The sequence below is a fragment of the Geospiza fortis genome, unplaced genomic scaffold (genome assembly GCF_000277835.1).
Source record: "Geospiza fortis unplaced genomic scaffold, GeoFor_1.0 scaffold237, whole genome shotgun sequence".
Taxonomy (NCBI): Eukaryota; Metazoa; Chordata; class Aves; order Passeriformes; family Thraupidae; genus Geospiza; species Geospiza fortis.
In genome coordinates this window covers 4,438,295-4,459,933 of record NW_005054319.1, presented here as the reverse complement: position 1 = coordinate 4,459,933, position 21,639 = coordinate 4,438,295, and the positions used below count along the sequence as shown (strand labels likewise).

Sequence of the window (21,639 nt, the reverse complement as noted above, 5' to 3'; positions counted from 1 at the left end):
AATCTGGTTTCCACAAAGTTGCTTGATTTAGCCTGAAGGGGACAAAGTTATTTTTTATTTATCCTTTCAAGTAATGAATAAGTTTTCTTGGGAAGAAGGTAACATGATTCACTGGTAAGGATTAACTGGGAGCCAGTAGGACTCTCTTTTTTTCTTCTTCTTTTCCTCCTTGACTTTATCATCTTTATGCTAAAAGGTTTAAAATTAAAATAAATACCTAATGCTTGATCTAAAAGTGGTGTTGTACAGAATAAACGGTAAAATTATTAAACTGTAGATAAGCTGATATTTACAGTGACTTTTCTAAGGTGTTCGGTGTTATAAAAGGAACTAAAGTCGGACTTTTGGTTGATGTGTCTCATTTGAGTTATGGACCTAGACTGTTGGATTTTCAGAAGAACCTTTTGGTAAGTAATAGTAAAGCAAATTTTGCCTGTTTTAACATACTAATCAAGCTTTTGTGGAACTAGAAGCCAGGAACCAAATAGAAAACAATCTGCTTAAAATCCTAATATACAATAGAATAGAAATTTTCTGTTGTAGAAAAACATGCTCCAAATGTCTTTGAAAGTGTAGTATTTGTTAATGTCCAAAACAAATCCAAATCAAAACACATCCAGTATACTTCAAAATATTATTAAGGAAAGTGTTATTGTTAAAGTTTCTCAATTCTATCGACATTCTCTGTGGAATTAACTTGCTTAACAAAAGCAGCTGTAAGAGATAGACCCAAGTTGTACATGGGCATGTTTATAGTAAATATAGTTTCCTTTAAGTTATCATTTGTCACAGTAAGGCCCACTTCACAATTTTTGTCAGAACCTTGCTGAATTAATAATCTTCTGTCTTCTCAGAAGAAACTTGTCCTTTACTGTGCTCTTTGTTTTTAGGAAACTTTTGCAGTAAGGAAGGAGGAGATAATGTCTATATTTGACGCTTGGTACAATTCAATTTCCCACATTCAGGAATTAATTACCATCAATTTATATTATTTGTATTTTTCATTTGTGTGTTTCAAATAAAACTCCTTCAAGAAAACTCAGTTTCCAGTCTGGTTTACTTAGCTTGAATATGTGAACTATTGTTTAGCCCTATCCATGATTATGAGGTAACCATTTTTTAGAAATTGCCTGGTGTGTGACTGTGTGCATTCTAGATCACTGCTGTTTCATGTGGTCATGAGCTGAAGAGACAAACTGGTACCAGTACAACAAATATCCCTGCCTTGTGCCCCATTAACAAATTATTTGGAATGACTTAAGTTTGCATTTTTGTCTCTATCCCTACCAAATATTTGAATTTCTATGAGTTTTTCTTGGAAGCTCTTTAGTGGTAGCTGAAAATATTGCTGTAACTATTTTTAGGAAATTACTATTTTTAGTCTTTTACATAATAACCCTGCCAGAAGCAGCATGGATAGTAATGCATTCATAATTTTTTTTTATTAGTGCTTAATAGATGAGCAGCTTTGTTATAAGAAGGAATTGTACTGCCTCTCATTCAGTACAGAAATTTCACCACTGTGGGAGAGTCCAAAAACCATCAATGTTCATGTGTAAGTAAGTTAATTTCTCTGAAAAATCAAGTTGTTTCAGACAAGGTCTCCATTTAATTTGAGCAATCTCATGTAGGTAATAATGTTTCTCATCTTGTGCCTGCAGTGATTTTAAGAGGGGAGAAAAGCAATGAATTTGACACGTGATCATTGGTTTCAAGATGGTTTTCACACATAAACTATCTTAGCTGCTCCTGTGGTTTGTAGTAACCTTTGTGATCTCTCTTATTTAGCCCCTAAATATTCTTTTTTTTGTTCCCTCTCCCAGGCTACACGAAGCAAGACAGTGGGTACAAGAGCTGGAGCTTGGTCGAGGCTGCAATTTGCTGAAAGCCTTCAGGCATGTCCTTCCCATGAGAGAACTGAATTCCTTGGTTCTTATTGTAGGAAGCTGGTAAGTTAATTTTCTGTCTTAACAACCAGATTTAACCTGGATGCGGGATTGGTACAAGAAACTGAACTAGATACAAAAATAAATAGAAAATTCAAGATCTGTGTATTACGTATTTTTAGTTTATACCTTTGAATTCCTTTATTTCTTCCCTTTTTTACTATTTATGAATCTTTTCATTTCTGTTATGAAGCTATGTGTTTCCTATGCAGATCACTTAGCACAGTAATTTACTGAGAGCCTGCTAGCTCTAGTTTTACACCAATTAAGTGTCATTAAAGATCTCACTGAAAGAGTCCACACCTCTGGGAAGATTAGAGAATAAGACAGATTTTGCTATAAAATAGCATTAGGCATTCAAAGGCAGTTCTACTGTCGTAATTTGACAATTGCAATATTGGAGTTGGAATTACAAGGAAAAGACTACAATAAGGATTCTAGGAGTGTTATCTTACTCCTAGTTTACTAATTGTATTTTATTTTAAATATGCAAAAAAGGATAGTGTAAGCTTGGCAAGATTGATACTTAGAGTAATTAAACTTAAATTTCAGCAAACTTATTGAACACACAGTGTTGATTACAAGGTTCCAAATTTTGCTTAGATCTGCTCTGAACAGAAACCAGAAGTTAATACTATGTGAAAAATTCCTTACTTTCTGTCTCTGGCAGAAGTGTACCTGCAAAGAAAAGTTTTTACTAGTCATCAGAGCTCAGAAAATGACATCTGTGTGGGACACTAAGTTCTAAACATAAAGCAAAGTTTCTCTTTCTTTGGTGCCTTTGGAAACAGGACATCCTTACATACCAGAGCTGAAAGGTTTTCTTCACAGTGACCAAAGCCACAACTCCTGATCTTTAGCTTTCAGGACTAGCAGGGAATACTTCAGAACATTTCATTCACAAGCTGTTATGAATGGAAATAGAATCCTAGTGGATTTGTTGTCATCCATATTTTCCGGACAGAACCAAGCTCCAGTAGTGACATCTCAGTAATGGTTGAAAGAGGGAGAGAAAATCCCTCCAAAAGCATGATAATGCTAAATACCTAAATAATTCCCATGATTTATTATTTCTTTCCCAGGTTTTTTCTTCAGTATGGCTTTTTTTTTTCCCATTTGATTACTTCCATTGTCAATATCTTTTTCTTTCCTTTTTAATCAGCCCTGACCAGTCTTTGGAAATATTATGTGATTATGCACAGCAGTGCACACTGGGGAGAAAAGTGCAGATTCACATTGTTACATATGATTGCAGCAACCCTGCTTCCCTTGTAAGTAATTGTGTCAATACTTAACTTCCTGAAGTGCATTTTTTTTCCTATTAGTTGGAATGCCTTCTCTCATAAACTTGTGAGCTAACCTAATCATTAGAGTTTTTGAATTAGTGTTCTTTTCTTTTCCGACCATATTTGCACGCATGAAAAAATTTTTTTGGAGCATCATCTTGTAACTTGCTTTACTCAGTTTTTCAGCCATATTATAATAAGACTGGTAAGCAAGTGATGGAAACATAATTATTTTGGCTTTCTCACTACATGTATCTCAAATATTCTTTTTATGTCTCTAGTGAGAACTGAATACCAACAACCCACATTATCAAAAGAGATTATCAAGTCAAAGTAACTGTTTCTCTTCTCTTCTCTTCCTGTTTTTATATGTAGGCAGTTCTAAAGAACCTTGCAGAAGCTGTAAGAGGCCGTTATCATTGCTACTCTTCCCAGGGAGAGGTAGGTGACAAGGGAGAGAGGCAAAGCATTTTTCTCTCTTGCTGATGATTCTTCACTTTGAGAAGGTAAAATAATTACCACTGAGTAGAAACGGATAGGAAGAATTCTGAAAGTCTCTGTCATAGAAATGCTGAGGATATGCTCAATAAACCTGTGGTTAATTCTTTCTGCAACTGAAAACATTTCTTAAAAGTGCAATAAATTTTGCAGTTATTGTTTACTGACTTAGGCTTACTAAGTCAGTAGTAAGCAGTGGCTTACTGTAGAGTGATTCAAAGCAATAAAGTAATATCTTGTTTATGAATTATTACTAATTTATATGCAGAGTATTAGATACATTCACACTCAATTCTGCCATGCCAGGCAGTCTTGTATTGATGTTTGCACAGTAAAGTAAGAAGGCTGCTTTCAGTTGGTGTTTGAACAGTAGTTGACTTATTTCTCCCCGATTGTTTTTGTAATTGCAGAATTTTGATAGCAGTGATTTTTATCTGCTACTTCAGGAATCCCAGAAGGCTAAGGACCTACTCAAAAGCATCAAACAGAGTTTTCAAAGAAGAGTTGGTGGCTTGCTTGATAGTAAAAGAGCAGATGTATGTAACTTCTTATTTCCAGAGGTACTTTGAATAATTAGGGTTAGAAATTTTAAGTGTCCACAATATGAAAAAAAATGTATGATTGATCAGGTATTTTGATTTGTGAACTTTGAGTATTCTCTATTGAAAATTCATTGTTAAGAGCAAATTAAGAACAAAATCAGTAAAGGAGACATTTTGCTAACATTCTCCAAAATGCATTAATAGAACATTGTCCTGTGATCCCTGTAATGGGAATCTCAGGAGCACCAGCCTAACTCTATGCACAATCATATAAATGAAGTTCCAACTGTCCTTTAAATTGCTGAAAAGATACTTACTCCTGTGTGATTTAGCTGAACATTTAAATCCATTGCAAACTTATAAGGGCTTGTCTTAGTAGCACTGCTATACAAGACTGGGAGGAATTTTTTTGTGAATAAAATTTCTAAGTATATTTCCCCTCATCCTTCCCATGCTGTACATATTATTTTTTTTTTCTCTCTTCTAACCTCATAGTTACTAAGGACTGTGTAGACTACCTATGGAGCAGAAGTCACTCTGGAATGGCTTAGATGATTCTATATCCCCAGTAAAAGCCCATTTTTAGGAGGACCACTGATAGCTACTTACAAAGAGTTTTGCTTGTTGGAATCCCAACTTCAATTGTAATTATGTTCACCAGGATTCCATGCTGGATATTTTGAATTGAGGGTAAAAATAAATTTTGTTAAAACTTGCAAAAGCCTTTCTTGAAATCTGTTTTAGGTTTCCACAGCATTTGCAAGTACAGCACCTTCTAGCTTCTTCCCAAAGCCTCCAAAGCACAAAGCACCATTAGTTATTCAAACACCAGGCATCCTGGCCAAAACCTCAGCAGACTGGTTAAAGACGTATGGATTGAAAGGTAGCACAGAAAGAAAAGCTTAACAGGTATGAAACATGAATTAAAGACAGACTACGTGGTTTATTTAATGTATTTTTTTTTCTTCCTATAGCTAAAAAGTTAGACCTTTATCAAGTTCTGGCTCCCAATGCTTTCTCTCCTGTGGAAGATTTTGTACCTATTCTTAAAAAAACAGTATCATCAACTCTGCATGAGGCAAGTGAGGAGGAACTTTTTTCCCTGGGTTTGTGGGGTTTCTTTCTTTCTATTGTTACATCTTTCTAATTTAAATCAGTGCTTTATATGTTAGCTGAAATTCTACAGACTGACATTTGAGTCATAGATTCAAATACTTAATGTCATTCTTAAGAATGACCCAGGAAGAAATTCCATGTCAGTCTATCATATGTTGGGTTCTGTAAACACTTAACTCTACTTACCCTTCTAGAAAGTGATGATGCAGTTTGAGTGGTGTGATGGAACTGTAAAAAATATCCATGTTGACCTGCCAGTATTGTACAACTATCAGGTGAGTTGTCTAACGTGATGTGGCCTTGTCAGGGCTAGGCTACCATCTAATTATTCCTCATTAACTGTCTTGTTAGCTAAGTGCTGCAGGGATTCCTGTGCAGACAGCTGTCCATGTAAGTCTGCAGCCACTGGGATTCTTACAGGCAGAGGAGATTGCTGAGGATTTCCTCCTAGATCAGAATGCAGATCAACAGAGAGTGGGGCAAGTTTAATGAAAGAGAAGCTGTCTGGGGATGTTAGCAGCCAGGGTTTGCTATATAGTGGTCTGTCAGTCTTCTTTCTTTGCCACTTCACTGGCAGTCCTGACAAAGGGCTATGGGAATGTTTCCAGGCAGGGCAAATAATCCATTGAAGTGGGAGTGATGTGAAGTCTGTGGAACTCTACAGCCAGACCAAAAGGAGGGTGTGAAGTGGTTGAAATGAAAAGCAGCTTCTGTGGCTTCTTGCTCGCTGGGAGATGCTTGTGTTTTGTGCATGCTAAATTATAGTTCTGTTTGTGAGTTCAGTGCCCTTTTCTAGCTTGATATGCCATCAGATAATACCTACATAGACTTGGAAAGGTCATGGTATATGAAGGTTGGACAAATTACCTTAATATCAAATTGATACTGTTAAAGAATTACACGTGTGTGAGAATATTGTGTTTATGTTAAATTATGTGTTTTGCTATGAACACTGCCTAAAAAGGCTATTAAAGAAAGGGTAAGCTTGCAAAAACTGTATTTTTAAAGCTCTTCTGTTTTTTTAATGATATGCCTGAACACTGTTTTGGAATATGGTGGCAAGAGGAAAAGTGGAGACCTTTAATTCTTTGTTGCTTTTTTTATCACTGTACGTTTTTTTCATGGACTGTGTTCTCTTATCTGTACTAAGAATAAAATGTTGCAATCTAAATGAATTTTTTTTTCATTACCATGCTGTTATGTTATTTGTCCTAAGCATTTGGCAATAAAAGACTTGAACTTTCTATTTTTAACATAAATTTTCTTTATTTATGCATAGAAAGTCCTTGCTAAAATGGTAAGAATCTATGAGAAACGAATTGACTGGCTGTCTGTTGCTAGCAGAAGAATATGGGGAAGTGTTTGTGAAAGAAGGTATTGTATTTGATTTTGGGAAGTTTTTTTGTGAGGTTTGAAGTCTTAATGTGTTTGAGGAGGGTGTTTATTTACATCTTGTCTGAGGCCTTACCCAACCTCAATTGCACATTTGCTCTTTTTCCTGTTTGCAAGCCTTGAATATGGAGTTTCAGACAAAAGGAAGGTAGCTGAGGCCCCTGTTACTAGAGATTTTCTTGCTCATTGGTTAAGGATTGAATTAGCCCATCTGGCCACTCTGTTGTGCTGGAAACTCACATCCCACTGAGTGTCCATCCCACCTGTGGGTCTTTCCAAAACTACTGCTCCCAAATTATCCCTTGTCCATTAACTGTGACCATCCTGCACTGTCTCTGCAAGCAAGCCTCAAAACTGGCCATGCTGAGCAGCTCATCATTAACCCTTTCCTCTAAACAGGAATGTGCTCAATAGCATCAGTCAGTCCATAGCTGAGCAACCACTCTGGCACTGATGAGCTGAGAGAAACCTTCACCATTTGTCTTTGGAGTAATATTCCATATCTTCCTGGAGTGCTGGCTGGGAAAGGAGGGTGAAGTATCCAAGAACTGTCCATGTGGCAAACATTCACACATTGCAGGAGGGTTTTAGATACTCAAGTACAGAGAAGGGGAAGAGCTGTTTGGGGTTCAGGAGCCATTAATGGCACTACAAGTAGCCAGTACTCTGACTATTCCATAGTTTAGGAAAGACAGAAGTTGCCATTACTGTTCCTATTTTCATTTTTTAAATATCACCTGATGTTTTGCAGAATTTTTTTAAAAATAGATTCAGTCTTTATACATCTTGATACATAGGTAGAAGATACTTTCCCTGACAAGTTAGAGTGCACTAAAGATAAGAAAACATAATTAAGTAAGACTTTTTTCTTCCTTTTAATGAATAGCATTTTTTTCCTATAGGGTAGTTGTACTTGTTGATATATCAGTGACAAACTCTACCTACATCTCTCATATCCAGCATTGTTTGCGACTTTTACTTGAGGAACAAATGTCAAATAAGGATTGCTTCAATATTATAGCGTAAGTAACTATTTAGGAGTCTTTTAAAATAACTGTAATGCATTGCAATGAAAGAAGTATGCTGAGAGACTGTAGTTACTAATAGGCATATTTTAGTATTTAATGTTTTTTAGTGAAGTATTTGCAAGACTAGCACTGATTGGTCCTTATTGGGTGAGTGCATGAATCAGATGTATGGAGACCAGATTAGTAATTAAAAATCACTTTTTTGGGTGAGGGTCGCTGGAACTGATTTCATCATACCTGTAACAAATACTCATCCTGCTATATTGCTCATGACAGTATTAATTCACCTGTCAGAAACACACCAGAAGAGGATTTTGATGTCTCAGGTTCCATAACTGAGAGCACCCTTTAAATTTTACAGTAACTCCAATACTGTTTAATATATTATAGTGGTAAAATTCTGTACTCAGCACTGGCAGGCAGAAACATGTGGCACAACTGCTGGGCAGGTGTCTGGCAGGTAAAAGCAAGAGCCAGCAGCTCATGGAGTTCCTAACATGGTGTGAGAACAGAGCCCTTATCCCACAAGAGAGGTACAGGCAGCAGCTGAGGGTTGGAGTTCCTCTTTCACAGCCCTTCCTCTGAGCTTTTCCCAGCTCCTGTAGGATCCTATTCAGGAAAGAAAATCAAATAAACCCGGGGTGGTGGATAAATGTGGATAATTAAATGGTTTGAAGTAGAAAATAGTTGACATCAGGTAGTTTTATATCTGTAATACCCTAAATGAGATTTTTCTTCGTCAGTGAATTTATTTTATCTTTTTGCTTGTTCCAAACCATAATCTGAAAATTAATTGCTGTTATCTTTCTATGAAAGATTTGGGAGTGACATTGTGCCTTGGCAGCAGGAACTGTGTCCTTCCCAACCAGAAAACTTAGAAAAGGCTTGGAGGTAGGATCAAGTAATTATCCTGTGTATGTGAATTTCACAGAGAAAAGTTTCAAACAACTAAAAAATTGTATAAGTTTATCATGTTACAAGAATAGGCTGCCATGTTCTACAGTGATTGTTCATAGTGGTTTCTTGTGAAAATAGCATTGTAAAAGTTAATAAGCTTGGGGTGACTTTATGTTTCATATGTATATATAATACATATGTACACAGATACAGAAGTGTCTGTATAAGGAATGAAGAGGTTACATGAAGAATTGAAAACTGCTTCAAGTTCAGTTGGGATGTGAGAGCTAAACAATGGGGGTTTTCCCACATGCTTTGGAAAAAAATCCCAGGTTTCTGTTTGTGGAGTCACATCTTCTCTGTTCTCATTATACCTCTGGTTTCACTTATGTTTCTGTAAGTTCTACTACATTAATATTTTTCCACGTAAAATTAGGAGAGAATTCTTTCCTCTTTATGCTTTGTATCTTACTTTAAAAATTAGTTTGCCATGCTGGCAATACAGAAACCAGAACAAACAATTTGTTATACAATCTGGTTTTGCTCTCTGTCATTTTCAAAAATTTTAGACTCCAGTGCAGTGTTATTTAAGACACTTTGTTCTCTTCATTGCTTTGAGCAGAAACAAGAGCTTTTGTCTTCATTCTTTGAACTGTAAACATCTTGGTTTAGGTGGGTGTTGAGCTTGGAGTGCAAGGGCAGTAGAAATTTCATGAATGCACTTAGAAGAGCTGTGGAAGTTGATTTCAAAGACAAAGATAAACACAAATCACAGGGTCTCTACCTGCTGACTACTGGAATACCTGATCAGGAAACAGTGAGTGTCATCACAGGCAACTTTTCTCTAAGTTCCTATCAAAACTAATATCAACTTTATTTTTCTCTTTTTTCCCCATGCCTTTTTCCCTTATAGCCAATCACAGTTCATTGGCAGAATATTCCCCCTTTACATACCTAAGGCAACACAACTGTCAAGATCCCAAACTTCCATTTCTGTTAGTTAGTCAGTGTTAGTCATGTTAGTCAATGTTAGTTATATTATTTAGCTAATTGTTAGTCATGTGTTGGAGGAAGCAATTATTAATTATTTATAGAAAATTCAAGAATTCTTTTAGGTTTCCTTTCCCATTCCAGCTCTGGGCATCATTTTGCTTCAGATTTCTGAGTTGGAGCAAGCTGATTTTTTGTAATTTACCATTTCTATACAATTCATGTACAGAATTATTGAAAAATACAATACAATCCAAATAATACAAAATTATTCAAAAATAATTTTCCAGTGGAGCTCCATAGCACACTGTGTAGAGACAGCTGCTGTTTTTACCCCACTAATCCCTTGCCTGGATCCATGTTTGTTGTGAATGTGCTCCATGGCCATTAAGCTGTGTGCACAGCCTTGACTTTCTATGTGTGGGCAGTGAGGTGGCTCCTGCTTTTGTTACCAAACCTCTGGAAATTCTGGGCAGACCTAAGAAATCATTAAAGCCCATATGGTTGACAAGAAAATGAGGGACAAATGGGCAGTTTCATCCCTACTTTGCTTCAGTGCACAGCTACATTGATGTCCACAATCTCTGTCTTTGGTTCCCAAACGCACCCCAGCTCACCCCTTGCCTGCAGTAGAGCTGTTGTCCCTGTAAGCAGCAATAGTGACAATTGTGTGTCTGCATGGACTGAGGAGGCATTGCACTACTCAGGGCATGTTCTGTTCTGAGCTGCTCCAGCTGAGAGCACTTGGACATCAGTCAGGAACCAGTGGAGTAGATGGAAGCTTGTCTGAGGTAGAGGCTCACCCCTGATGTTTTTCTCTCTGTCTTGCAGCACACAATCAGTGCTTATGTGGCTGAGGCTTGCAGTGGTTTGGATTTACAGCTCCATGTCTGTCTGTTCAGTGTAACAGAGGGCACTGACTCCAGTGGGATTATTCCAGCCTGCTATGCCACCCCCAGGGAAACTGCCAGTGCTTTTAAAGAAATTGTGCAGGCAGCCAGTGGGAGGTTTCACTGGTTTGGAGAAGCAGGTATGAGCAAAGGAAAGTCAGCACATACTTCTTTTTCATTAATGAAATAATATTAATTAATGTTTTTTTACTCCCAAATCAAGTAGTTTACTTTTTTAAGATATGCTGAAAGCACTGAGATATAAACACAGGTCATAGTTTTATTGAGACCTTCAGCCACTTTGCAGAATATTATAATGCAGCCTTAATGAAGGAATTTGTTTGTTTGTTTCTATTTGAATTCACCATTTTCTGTTAGGCTTTTTAAAGATGCTTTAAAATATAGTTATTAATATGATAAGTCCAGATGATCAGGCTTGCAGGAAACAAAGGTTTTTTGATTCTCTGCATTGGTATTTAGCATCTGGTGCAAAGTGTTGTACATTTTAAAAAATACTTACTTTGTACACTTTAAGAAACCCATGCTAATTAGCATCCATTTGATTATCAGGTATTTTTGAAAGTGATGATATTACCAGTATTATATCTGAAATGGAAAAAGCAAAGAACTACTCCCAAAAGGTATGAATTACATAGAACTCTTTAAATTACTTGTTTCTTCCTAAAAAAATTCAACAGTGTTTTTTCAGCTGATAATTCAAGAGATTGGACAAAACCCTTTTATGATGAGTAGGAATGTTCTAGAGTGTGAGAATAGTGACCATAAACTATGGACTAGAAAGCAGTTGCACAGTAGCACTGCAGGGACTGCTGTTGGAGTAGCCATGATTCCATACCAAATACAAGTTTACACTTCAAGTGATTCTCCTTTTTGTTGCCAATCCTGTGATGAATTCTTTTCAAATAAATTAGTTCTTCATTATAATAAAGTTATAAATGTTTTATGCAAATAAATAACACTACATTCTTGTAAGTCCCAGTATAGGGAGGGCTTGTCATTAGCACAATGGCTTTGTCAATTCTAAGCCAGTTGTTTTCTCAGGTGTACTGAGGGTGTAGAACTAGACTGTATCTCACCATATTCCAAGCACATGATTTTTTTCCAAAGATATCCAACAGAATAACTGCAGCAGCATAGCCAGCCTGGCCTTGTGGTGCCTGCTTCTTATAAAAGTGTGAGTAGAAAGAGATCTGCACTAAGAACCTTGTCCAGAGGGCTGAAAACCCTGTTGGATGCAAGTCGGAGTCACAGAAATTGGATTTTTTTAAAAGAAGAGCTGGTAGCTATTCGATGACACCTAAAATGACTTTGTTATCATGTAACAGTTGCATATACTTGGTTCACCATCTTCCACTTTGTTCCAGCTTTGGTTTATGTACACTGCTGCCTTTTGGTTTAATCTGTTTGCCCAGAGTTAGGAGGGGTTTCCATTCAGTGTGCTTGAGCAAGCACAGCACAAAGGGGTTTCTGCTCAGTTAGAGGTGTTAAGCATTGTCAGATGGGAATTTTATTTATTATTGTAGTAGTAACTACAAAATACCTGTCTTTGAAATGTCATTTCCTTAAATTCCATGTATCTGAATTACTAGCCAATGTGGATTTCCATTTCAGTGTGCATTCCTGGTGGAGTCCTTAAAGCAACGCTCAGGAAATCAGTCTGTGAAACCCCTCACAGCAGAAGGAGACTCAAATGTGCTTATGAGGAATGAGAAAAAAAAAGCACAGAAGGTGCCATCTCCTAAACCCACAGCTGTGAGTCTGGCTGGAATGGTTTGAAGTGGTCCCATTTTTAATATGCTGTGTGTTAATTAAAGATCCTACCCACCTGTTGGATGTTCCTCTTCGTGAGAGAAGTGCTCAGCTGAGAATTTGAAAAAATAACAGCAGCACTGAGATAGTACTTTGAATTTGTTTGCATTCAAAATGGTCCATATACCAAAAAGTACATCATTCTAAGTAATTAATTGTAATGGAACCACACTGTAGTGTCCAAAGGTGTCTAAATAATCCTTCCTCTGACCTTAAAAAATAATGTTTAATGGAAACAAAGGCAAAGCAGAAATGTGCTTTACCAAATTACATCTATTTTGCAAGTCCTTCTAGAGGGTACTGAATATTATGATGTTCTGCTCATTTACAGATGAGACAGCTGCAGCTCAGTAGCATGTCTTTGACCTCACAGAGAGCCAGCATAAAACACAAACAGGATTCAGGATTTGTTTCCTGCCTGCTGTGCTTATTTCCATGGAGCTGCACTACTGAATCCCCTGGGATTTTGCTAGTGTTTATTAATTTTGACTGTCTGTTTTGAGTAGGTGTGCACAACTGTAATATGCATAAAGGGCCAGTGTCTGCTGGAACTTTCAGTTCTCATCTTTGCAATGGGAATGGCATTGTAGGTGTGGGAATGTAGGTGTGGGAATGTTGCAAAGGCTTTGTAGGTCTTCCAGGCTGTTTTATCAAAAGTGACATATTCTCAACACCTCTTCACAAATGCAGGAGAAACTAGTTACTCAGAGACGACAAGAGAGCATGGTTTTGCAGGGATTAAACTTGTAGAAAACGGATATGGGGTTGTCCACAGATGTTTGGTGATATTTCTAGTAGAGCTGTATGTTAAATTAGATGTCAGTTGCTTGAAGGCTCAGTGTCACAGCAAGTCTTACCCTACAGTAGGGTTAAACAAGTGCTTGTGCTGTTTAGCAGGCTGCTCAACCCCTAGAGGGATAAGCCAAACCCAAAGGAGAAATTACTGGTGTCAGCACTAGATTTTAATAGTCAATAAAATGCTGAGGAAGATACTAAATACTGTATTCTATAAAGCAAGGGCATTACCATACTAGACTGCTCCTTGAGGTGGCAAAAAAGGTCCAAACTCCTCTCCATGTAGGTGTTAGTCTTCAGGTTATGGTAGCAGATGGTATTGGCAAGAAAATTAAAACAAAGACATTAGAGTTACTTAACGCAGCCAGAAATTGCAAATTAATGTGTTGTCATGGCACTCTGTGGATTTATCAAAGCCAGAGTAAAGCAGGAATTCAATAATAAAGAAGCATATTTCCAGGTTAGAATAATGCAGTTATGATCCATCTGAAGCACTTTTTACTTTTTTTTTCTTTTGTTATTAAAGGTGCTTAAGGATGTTAAAGACAACCATGGTGCAGAGAGAAATACGCCTGTAAGAGCGCTGGCGTGGCGTCCTCCTAGTGCCAAAGCAGGAATTCCACCAGGTCTGAATGGATTAGGGGCTTTTTGTCTTCAGTTTCTTTTGGTTTTTGCTTAAAAGACAGTATTTAAGTTAGAGATTTAAATTAAGATTTTAGAAACACCTGGAATTGTAATCTTTAATCAAATTTATAGGAACCATTGTGCTTGTTTTGGAATTCCTTTGGGGTGAGTTTTAGCTGTAATTTACCTCATTTGCTTCAATACTGTGTAAGGAAGGAACCCTGCACAGCTGTGCAATGATTTCCAGGTCCTAGGATTGAATACCTGACCTTTATCAGGAAATGCCATAAGGCTCAGCAGTTCAGACATTTATTATTTTATTAGTTCAATGTATACACTGCCACTAAATCAGTTAGATCTCATTTTAATTAATATGCTGTTCCACTTGATTTATTTATGACCTAGTAATGAAGGAAAGTACAACACCAGTGTCAGGTTGCCTGAAGTGCTAACTCTTCCAACTGCTCCTGGTGTATGAAAGCTCTTAAACTGATTCCAGTTACTGCTGGGCCCTTAAAGGCCAGTTCATGTCTCCCCCATTTCTTTTTTTTTTTTTTCATTTTCCTGACTTTTTTCTTTGTGTCATCACTAACATTTGCAGTTTATTTTTCTTTGCATTAAATTTGAGTCTTCAAATCTCATCTGATGTTGATATGTAGCAGTGTTTAGAAATTTAGATTCATATTTGCATCTTAGGTGCTCTGTACAAAGTTAACTGGTTTCTCCAACAAATATTTTGTTTGTTCAAACCTCTAATTTTTTTCAAACTAACTCCTGTGATGTTCTTCCTGATGGTAATTTCTTGTTTGTAAAAGTTTCATTTCTATGAAAGCTGCTGAAGTAGTGCTGTAATATAATTTTTCTTAAGCAGTATCAAAGAAAATGAAGCATTTGTAGTTGTAGTAATAGGAATATATGAAGAGAAGAACAGGGTTGGGTTCTGCTCATGTAAGAGTTTTTTCCAGCTGAGTTAAATTAATGGGGTTTTTTATCTATTATTTACTTGTAGCACAAACAGTAAAAGAATGGCCTCAGACTGAGAATAAAGGAAAGCACAAACCCAGGAAGCAGCCAGAGCTTTCTGTGTCTGCATTTTACACTGAAGAAGGAAGAAATGTGGGTATGTGTTATCAGGATGGGATGGGTGAAGCCCTTTTCTTATCAGCACTTCTATTATAAAACTGGCAGGATGGTAAGTCACTGATAACCAGGGTGCTTTGAACAGTGAGTGGGAGAGAGTTTCACTTACCAAACAGTGGTAAGGATTTTTACTTTAGATGCAGGTGGGTGACACTTTTTGCCTGGTTTTTGGGGTTTTTTCTTTTGTAAAGTCCCCTGGGATCTTTTGGTTGAAGGTGCTCCAAGGAAAAGCACTGTGAACGGTGCTGGTTCAGTTGATTTGGTTTGGAATTTTTTGAAGGTGACAATTTTTTAAAATAAGTGATTTTTTAGGTACTTTGTTCATTTCTTAAATAGGTACAATATATCAGAGGTATCCCAAGGCAGGGTGTGTAAAAAAATCTGTTTGCTCTGTCAAATTGCCAGAGGAAGAGGAAATCTGTTCAAGCAAAGAGGTATTTTTCTCCTTACTAAAATTGCCATTTTGGAACTATCCATCTGAATTAATGTAAATGTTAACTGTGATTCTGTACAATGTGTTATTACTTAAGCTGTTTTGATATTTGCCAACAATCAGTTGCTCTATTTGTTTGTCTTACAAGTGGCTGACCAAGTACAGTATTAAAAAGCTTAACCTGGAATTGCCCAGACTGATGTTTGGTCCAGGCTGTACCCACCAGAAGACAGCTGTGGAGTCTCTGCACAAGAAAGTATCAGCAAAATACTGTTCTATCTTCCCCAGTGCAGAAATCAATGTAGGTTTTTTGCAGATGTCAGGTACCTACATTATTGAAAGGCTTTGTGTTTGTTTAGTGAATGTTGATTGATGTTCCTGACTTTTCTCTCCACTCCTCCCTGATCTTTCTAAATCATACTTTCACTAGCAAGCTAGAGAAGGTCTTTATTCACTGCAAAAAACCATTTAGCATGTTAGAAGTCCAAACTGCATGTTCTTTAGAATGTGTAGCGTCTCCTCCATTCATACAGTATGAAAAATAATTTTTAAAATTTAAGTAAAACTTTTCAAAACCATGTGTGAGTTAAAACTGGGAAAATGTTGGATCTTGATTGTTTCAGTTTGTGTAATGACTGGAGAGAAGCATAGAAAATTAAGTGCAAGCAACAGAGTCACAGAATTTTTCTTAGCATATTTCATAGCTAAAAAGACAAACATCTCCCTGATGTCCAGTGCCAACATTGCATATATAGCAGCTCAGCTCAGATTTCCTGAAGTAAGATGCTCTTGTACAAACTGAATTTTTCCAGGGGGTTGTGAAACATCTGCACTTTCAGCCTAGAGAGCTGGAAACCTACAGAGAGCAGCTGGAGAAGGTGCTGCAGCGCTACATCCAGAGAGTGCAGTGGCTTCTCTCAGGTATTGGTGTGCCTCTGGTTTTCTGGAAAGCACAAATATGTACAAACCCTTCTTGTCTGCTGTTTCTGGTAGAATGGATCTGAATGTAACTCTGAGCCTCCAATGTGAATAAAGGTTCTCTGTCTTGCATTTCATTGAAAGTTAAAACTTATTTTTGTGAACACAAGAAAATTCAGCATCTGTGCAGCTGATAAACATCTTGCTTGCTGACAAATAATTAGGATTTGCTCTTTGTGTTTGTGAATACAGAGTAGAAGCTTTCTATCAACAGAATATATACAGTAACATATACAAGCTTTTCTGCATGTTTTGCTTAGAATGTGCCCTGCTTAGAAATTCAGCATCATTATTGGTGAAGACTATTTTGATCTCTGTTGCTCTTAAAGATCTTTCTTGGGAAATAGTTTAATTTTTTGTTCGATTGTAAAAGACAAATTATTTAATGCTGGTTATAATTAGCTGGTAATTAATGCTTGATAGTGCTAGTTTTGAAATGGCCAAACACTTTTCTATTGTTAACCTTTTAACTACATAATTGCCACATAGATTAGACTTAATTATGTAGAAATGTGCCCAGAATTACCCCTAAAGACTGAAGATTTACATTATGCTCAATAAAACAAGCCTATGTAATAACTCTTAATTAGTTTTAATGTTCTGGCCCAGGAAGCCGAAGATGGTTTGGTACCATTTTAGAAGCAAATGTCTGTGTTTTGATTGATACATCTGGTTCCATGGGCCCATATCTGCCACCTGTCACAAAAGAACTTACCTCCCTTATCTGGGAACAGCTGAGAAAAAATGAAGTCAGGTATGGTAAATTACTGATAAAGACTGAAATCTGCACTCATTATTATGTAATCAGATTGCTTAATAATTACAGTGATACAGCACTGAAACACAATTCATGTAATTATTGTGTGTTAGAGTACATTGTGCATGTGACAAGAACTGCTTTTTCTGTTGCTTTTACAGTTGTAAGTTGTAAACACTCCAAGATCTGAGCCTCTGCTGTAGGCTGATGCTGTTTACCCTTTTAGGCTCGGCATTTCCATTAGTTTTCTGTTCATGCAAAGTAAAATTTGCTTTTTGACTTTTCCAAGGCTGAAGATTTTAATCCAATCCCCCTCTTTGATCGGGAGTGTGGTTGGGTTTGGTGGTTTTTTACTGTTGGGTTTGTGTTTGGGTTTTTTTTAGTTAAATGTATTTACTTATTTCAAAACTGTCTTATGCAAAGTGACTCATTGTATTGGTTAGGGTTAAATGTTGTGGGTCATCTTTCTCCTCAGGTTTAACCTGCTGAGATTTGCAGAAAATACAGAGAGTTGGAAAGAATATCTTGTAGAGGCAACTGATGAAAGCTGCCATGATGCTGTGCAGTGGGCTTCCACATGCCATGCTCATGGGGGCTCCTGCATCCTTGCAGCTTTACAGGTTGGTGTGCCACAGCTTGGGGAACACAGCCTGTCTGTGGGGCAAAAACATTTCCACCTGACTGCTGACATCCTAGGGAAATGATGATGTCAAAGCGTACAACATCTTTATATGCAACTCACTGCACAGTTTAGAAATCAAGTCACTGTTTCTGGCCCCAGGGCTCATAGATACTCAAGTTAATTGCTCATACTAAGTTTTAAAAAAAAGTCAAACATTAATAGTTCTTTTATTATTTGTGTTCAAAGAATACTGGAGAGGGGAAATAGCCAGTTGCCCCAAGTGCTGTTTATGTACAACTGTGGCTGTGCTATGTTGCTCTGACTCAAACAGGGTTTTTAATAAGCAGTGTTTGTTGGAATCTCATGGGTTTTGAGTACAATTCTTGAACTTCAGTAACAGGTGAAGAAACTTCTATAAAAATTCTCAGTGTAGAAATCAACTAGTAATAATAACTTAAAACTGAACTTGCAATTTTATGAGATTTTAAAATGGAATCAAAAAGGAAAAGTTGCCTTTAATGAACAATTCTTCTTCCAGACAACTTTGCACAATCTCTAAATAAATGTTATGGCATTCATCATGAATGAAGTCCAGTAGAGCTGCTAGATGTGTATATTACAGAGATGTCCACTGAGTCAATTACTGTAGCAAATTTTCGTAATAATCATGTAAGTCCTAGTGAGCCTGATTTTCAGATATTAAACAACTTTAACTCCCATAAAATATAATGTAAAAATCTTTTGTCTGTAGTTGTCCAAAACCAGTTAACTTTCTTATTTCAATGAGTCAATTTTTGGCAATGCCCTGCTTATAAATATGCTGTCTTATGCTACAGATGATCTACTTAAATTTTCAAATTTATATCCTTGATCTCCTTCCTGAACAAGCAAAAATGAAACGACAAAACTAAGTTGCTTAATGATCAAATATAAATATATTGGCAAATATATACTACCTAAATTATTGGAATGGTGGTTTTTTTTCTGAAGTATAACATTTTGTATAAATGTACCAATTATTTAAGCTTATTTTCTGCTTTTCAGAAGGCTCTCAGTTTCCAAGGTGTAGAGGCACTGTATCTATTGACTGATGGAAAACCAGACACCAGCTGCAGTCTGATTTTGAAAGAAATTGAAAGATTGATAAAGAAACAAGATATTAAAATCCACACCATTTGTTTTAGCTGTGCAGACAGGTATATGATACTTTGCAAGAACAAAACAAAAATCTCTTAAAATGACTATTTTATTTATTGTCAGAAGTCTGTGCTATGGGGAAGGTTGCTCTGACACAGGTTCTGCCACATGGCCTGCATTTCATTCAGGAATTTATAATCATATCCTCCAATCTGTTTGTTTTGATGTCATATTTTTGAGAAGCTCTTAGAAATTCTTTTGCTATTGCTTTAAGAAAACAATTTTCATAAGTAGCTTTCTACTTTGTGCTAACAGAGGAGCTGTTGAATTCCTGAAGAAGCTTGCTTCCCAAACAGGAGGGCGCTTCCACTGCAGCTCTGGAGGTGAAGATGGACAATTAGCAGCACACAGAATATTGACAGAGGGGCTGGATGATGAAGATGTATGTTAAATAAATTAGTTTATTTTGTTTCTTTGCAACTTAGTTCTTCACCAGTAGAGAAACTTCATTTAAAAAAGAAAAACAATGAGGAAAAAATAATACAAAACTTCTAAGTTATTTCATACCAAAACTAAAAAGAGACATCTTAGTACATGTTTTTGCCTTTCTGCTAACTGCCTTGGTGAAGTGCCCAAGCCCATGAAAGGAATACACAGTGCAATATAGGTTTTGAAAGAGAAGTAAAAAACATATTGTGTGTCTGCATGTGGTTTTTAAGCTAACTTCAGCTTTTACCATTTTCTTATCCTTCCCATCTTGTGTTTCATAACTGTAAAATCCTTATACAGTGCTTAGCACATTAACTCTCCAGCATGAGACCTCAGGCATTGCCACAGCAGAAAAATGTTACTGAACAGAGTCAGGTTCAATCTAGGCTGGCTCTGCTCTCCCCTTGTAAGACCAAGAGCTTCTCTGCAAGTAGGGAAATTTAGAGCTTAGGATCAGTTAATTCAGGTGGGGAAACAGAAAACAATAAATAGGTGCAAGTTAAAACATTTTAATTGTGTTTTCAGAATCCAGTTTTCCCTTACTTTGAAGGAGATGATCTAAAGAACCTTACTCAAGAAGTAGCAAAAACTAGGAGTTTCTTAAAGCAGGCAAAGTCTTGGAGGTGAGTATTTATCAAGAATCTTTGTATTTATTATTTCGTGGAACAAAGACAAGAATATCTGACTCCCAATGTCTGTTTTATAAAAAAATAGACCTGGAGAATTGTCTAGAATAGGAGTGAAGGACAGTTAAATTGTATTGATCCTTATGTTTCTTCCTAACTGCCAACCCAGAACCAGAAAGCACCAGTTCAATGGGAATAGTAGGCAAAAGTTCTGCCAAAGAACTTTAAAATGCATTATACCTGAAAAGTCACCCAAGGACAGGGCTAAGCAAGGATTCCAAGGTGTTCTATGCCTCTGTGAAAAACTGCTGTAATTCTTTGGGGTTTGTTTTTCTTTCAAACAGATTATTGCTTGACAAATGGAACACAAACCAAAAAGACAACTCTGGCTTCCAAAAGTGTTCAGGTAAACAGTTACCACATTTACATCATAGTTTATGTATAGTTTATAGTTTGTGTATTTCAGTAGGAGGGTAATATTTTATTAAATTTATTCATTTCTAGCAGTGACTTTTTTCAAAATTGGAAATATTTGTAGTGATTTTAGTTCTTAGCTGAGATAGTCCACAGTAAAACCCCATATAACCAAAGAAGAGTTCAAAGAGAACTGTTGGGGGTGAAAAGAGCAAGGCAGATGTGTATTTGTAGTTACTCATGGTCTAGCAATCAGTTAAGCACATTAGAGGGTTAGAGCCAGGTGTAATAACAATTGCTGTGTGATTTATCCATTAAATGAACCAGACTGACTGGAAAGTGTCCCCACTAATACCAAAGACATCCTCAGCAAACATGGGACTGTCACTAGAGTGGTGGGAGAGGCAGCTGGGCAAACTGAACCTCTCCCAGAGCCAACCTGCTGCTTTAAATTGGCAAAGTAAAAACCACAGGAAAAGAGAAATTGCTGGGTGGAAGTACTTTCTCAGGGTTAAATAAGACAGAAGCATTTGTCACAGAGCTGTTTGAGGGGAAACAATGGACACAGACAACTGCAGAGTTGCACTAGGGAATGTTGGCCTGCCAAGATATTCATCAAGGACTTGGGTAAGGCAGATACAGAGCAAGACTGGGTTTTTTTAAATCCTTGTTTCTATAGCTGTAGTTTGTATTTTGGTTCAAAACCATTGCCCAGTCATTCAAATGGGAATAGAAAAAAATCCAGTCTGACCTGCTGGCTAAGAATGCCTGGTTCAGGGAGAGTGGAACCTGGAGCCTGGTGTGCAAGTGTGGGTGTGAGTATGTCTGAGTGTGTCTGAGTCCACAGAATTCAGCATTTAAGGGCTGATCCCTCACAAGAGATGCTTGGAGAGGGAGCAGATGTAAAACCATCCTAGAGGAGCAAGGAAGTTGTTACAGGCATGCAGAGATAAGGCTGATGTTCCACAACTATCTCTGTATCTCAGCAAGGAAAACTGTATTGCTGGTGAAGTGTAAGGAAAGCATTCCTGTTAAAATTCTCCAGAAAGGGCATAGCACTGTAGCCCCATTAAACATGTAAGTAAGGAAACTTTATTACTTTCAGTTTCAGTTGTATTGGTTTTCCATTACTGTTTTGTCAATGGTGACTTAGAGCCCCTTTAATATATTTTGAGTTGTATTTTTTAAAGTATTCATGTGCTTCACTTG

At 37.0% G+C, this 21,639-nt stretch overlaps 1 protein-coding gene across 1 annotated transcript in view; it reads left to right on the top strand.

Moving 5' to 3' along the window:
* VWA3A (von Willebrand factor A domain containing 3A) overlaps window positions 1–20,017 on the top strand; it is a 22,727-nt gene extending 2,710 nt beyond the window's left edge. The window contains exons 6-31 of the mRNA XM_031056593.1: window positions 309–407; window positions 1,449–1,555; window positions 1,824–1,949; window positions 3,109–3,217; window positions 3,608–3,673; window positions 4,141–4,266; window positions 5,017–5,155; window positions 5,247–5,354; window positions 5,587–5,663; window positions 6,668–6,762; window positions 7,683–7,802; window positions 8,625–8,699; window positions 9,378–9,522; window positions 10,527–10,725; window positions 11,156–11,226; window positions 12,218–12,358; window positions 13,737–13,836; window positions 14,844–14,954; window positions 15,311–15,408; window positions 15,556–15,708; window positions 16,220–16,328; window positions 16,995–17,139; window positions 17,618–17,762; window positions 18,809–18,960; window positions 19,217–19,343; window positions 19,916–20,017. Of these exons, the coding sequence (XP_030912453.1) occupies window positions 309–407; window positions 1,449–1,555; window positions 1,824–1,949; window positions 3,109–3,217; window positions 3,608–3,673; window positions 4,141–4,266; window positions 5,017–5,155; window positions 5,247–5,354; window positions 5,587–5,663; window positions 6,668–6,762; window positions 7,683–7,802; window positions 8,625–8,699; window positions 9,378–9,522; window positions 10,527–10,725; window positions 11,156–11,226; window positions 12,218–12,358; window positions 13,737–13,836; window positions 14,844–14,954; window positions 15,311–15,408; window positions 15,556–15,708; window positions 16,220–16,328; window positions 16,995–17,139; window positions 17,618–17,762; window positions 18,809–18,960; window positions 19,217–19,343; window positions 19,916–20,017 (3,045 nt within the window). The remainder of the gene's footprint in view (window positions 1–308; window positions 408–1,448; window positions 1,556–1,823; window positions 1,950–3,108; window positions 3,218–3,607; window positions 3,674–4,140; window positions 4,267–5,016; window positions 5,156–5,246; window positions 5,355–5,586; window positions 5,664–6,667; window positions 6,763–7,682; window positions 7,803–8,624; window positions 8,700–9,377; window positions 9,523–10,526; window positions 10,726–11,155; window positions 11,227–12,217; window positions 12,359–13,736; window positions 13,837–14,843; window positions 14,955–15,310; window positions 15,409–15,555; window positions 15,709–16,219; window positions 16,329–16,994; window positions 17,140–17,617; window positions 17,763–18,808; window positions 18,961–19,216; window positions 19,344–19,915) is intronic.
* The last annotated feature ends 1,622 nt before the right edge of the window (window positions 20,018–21,639 follow it).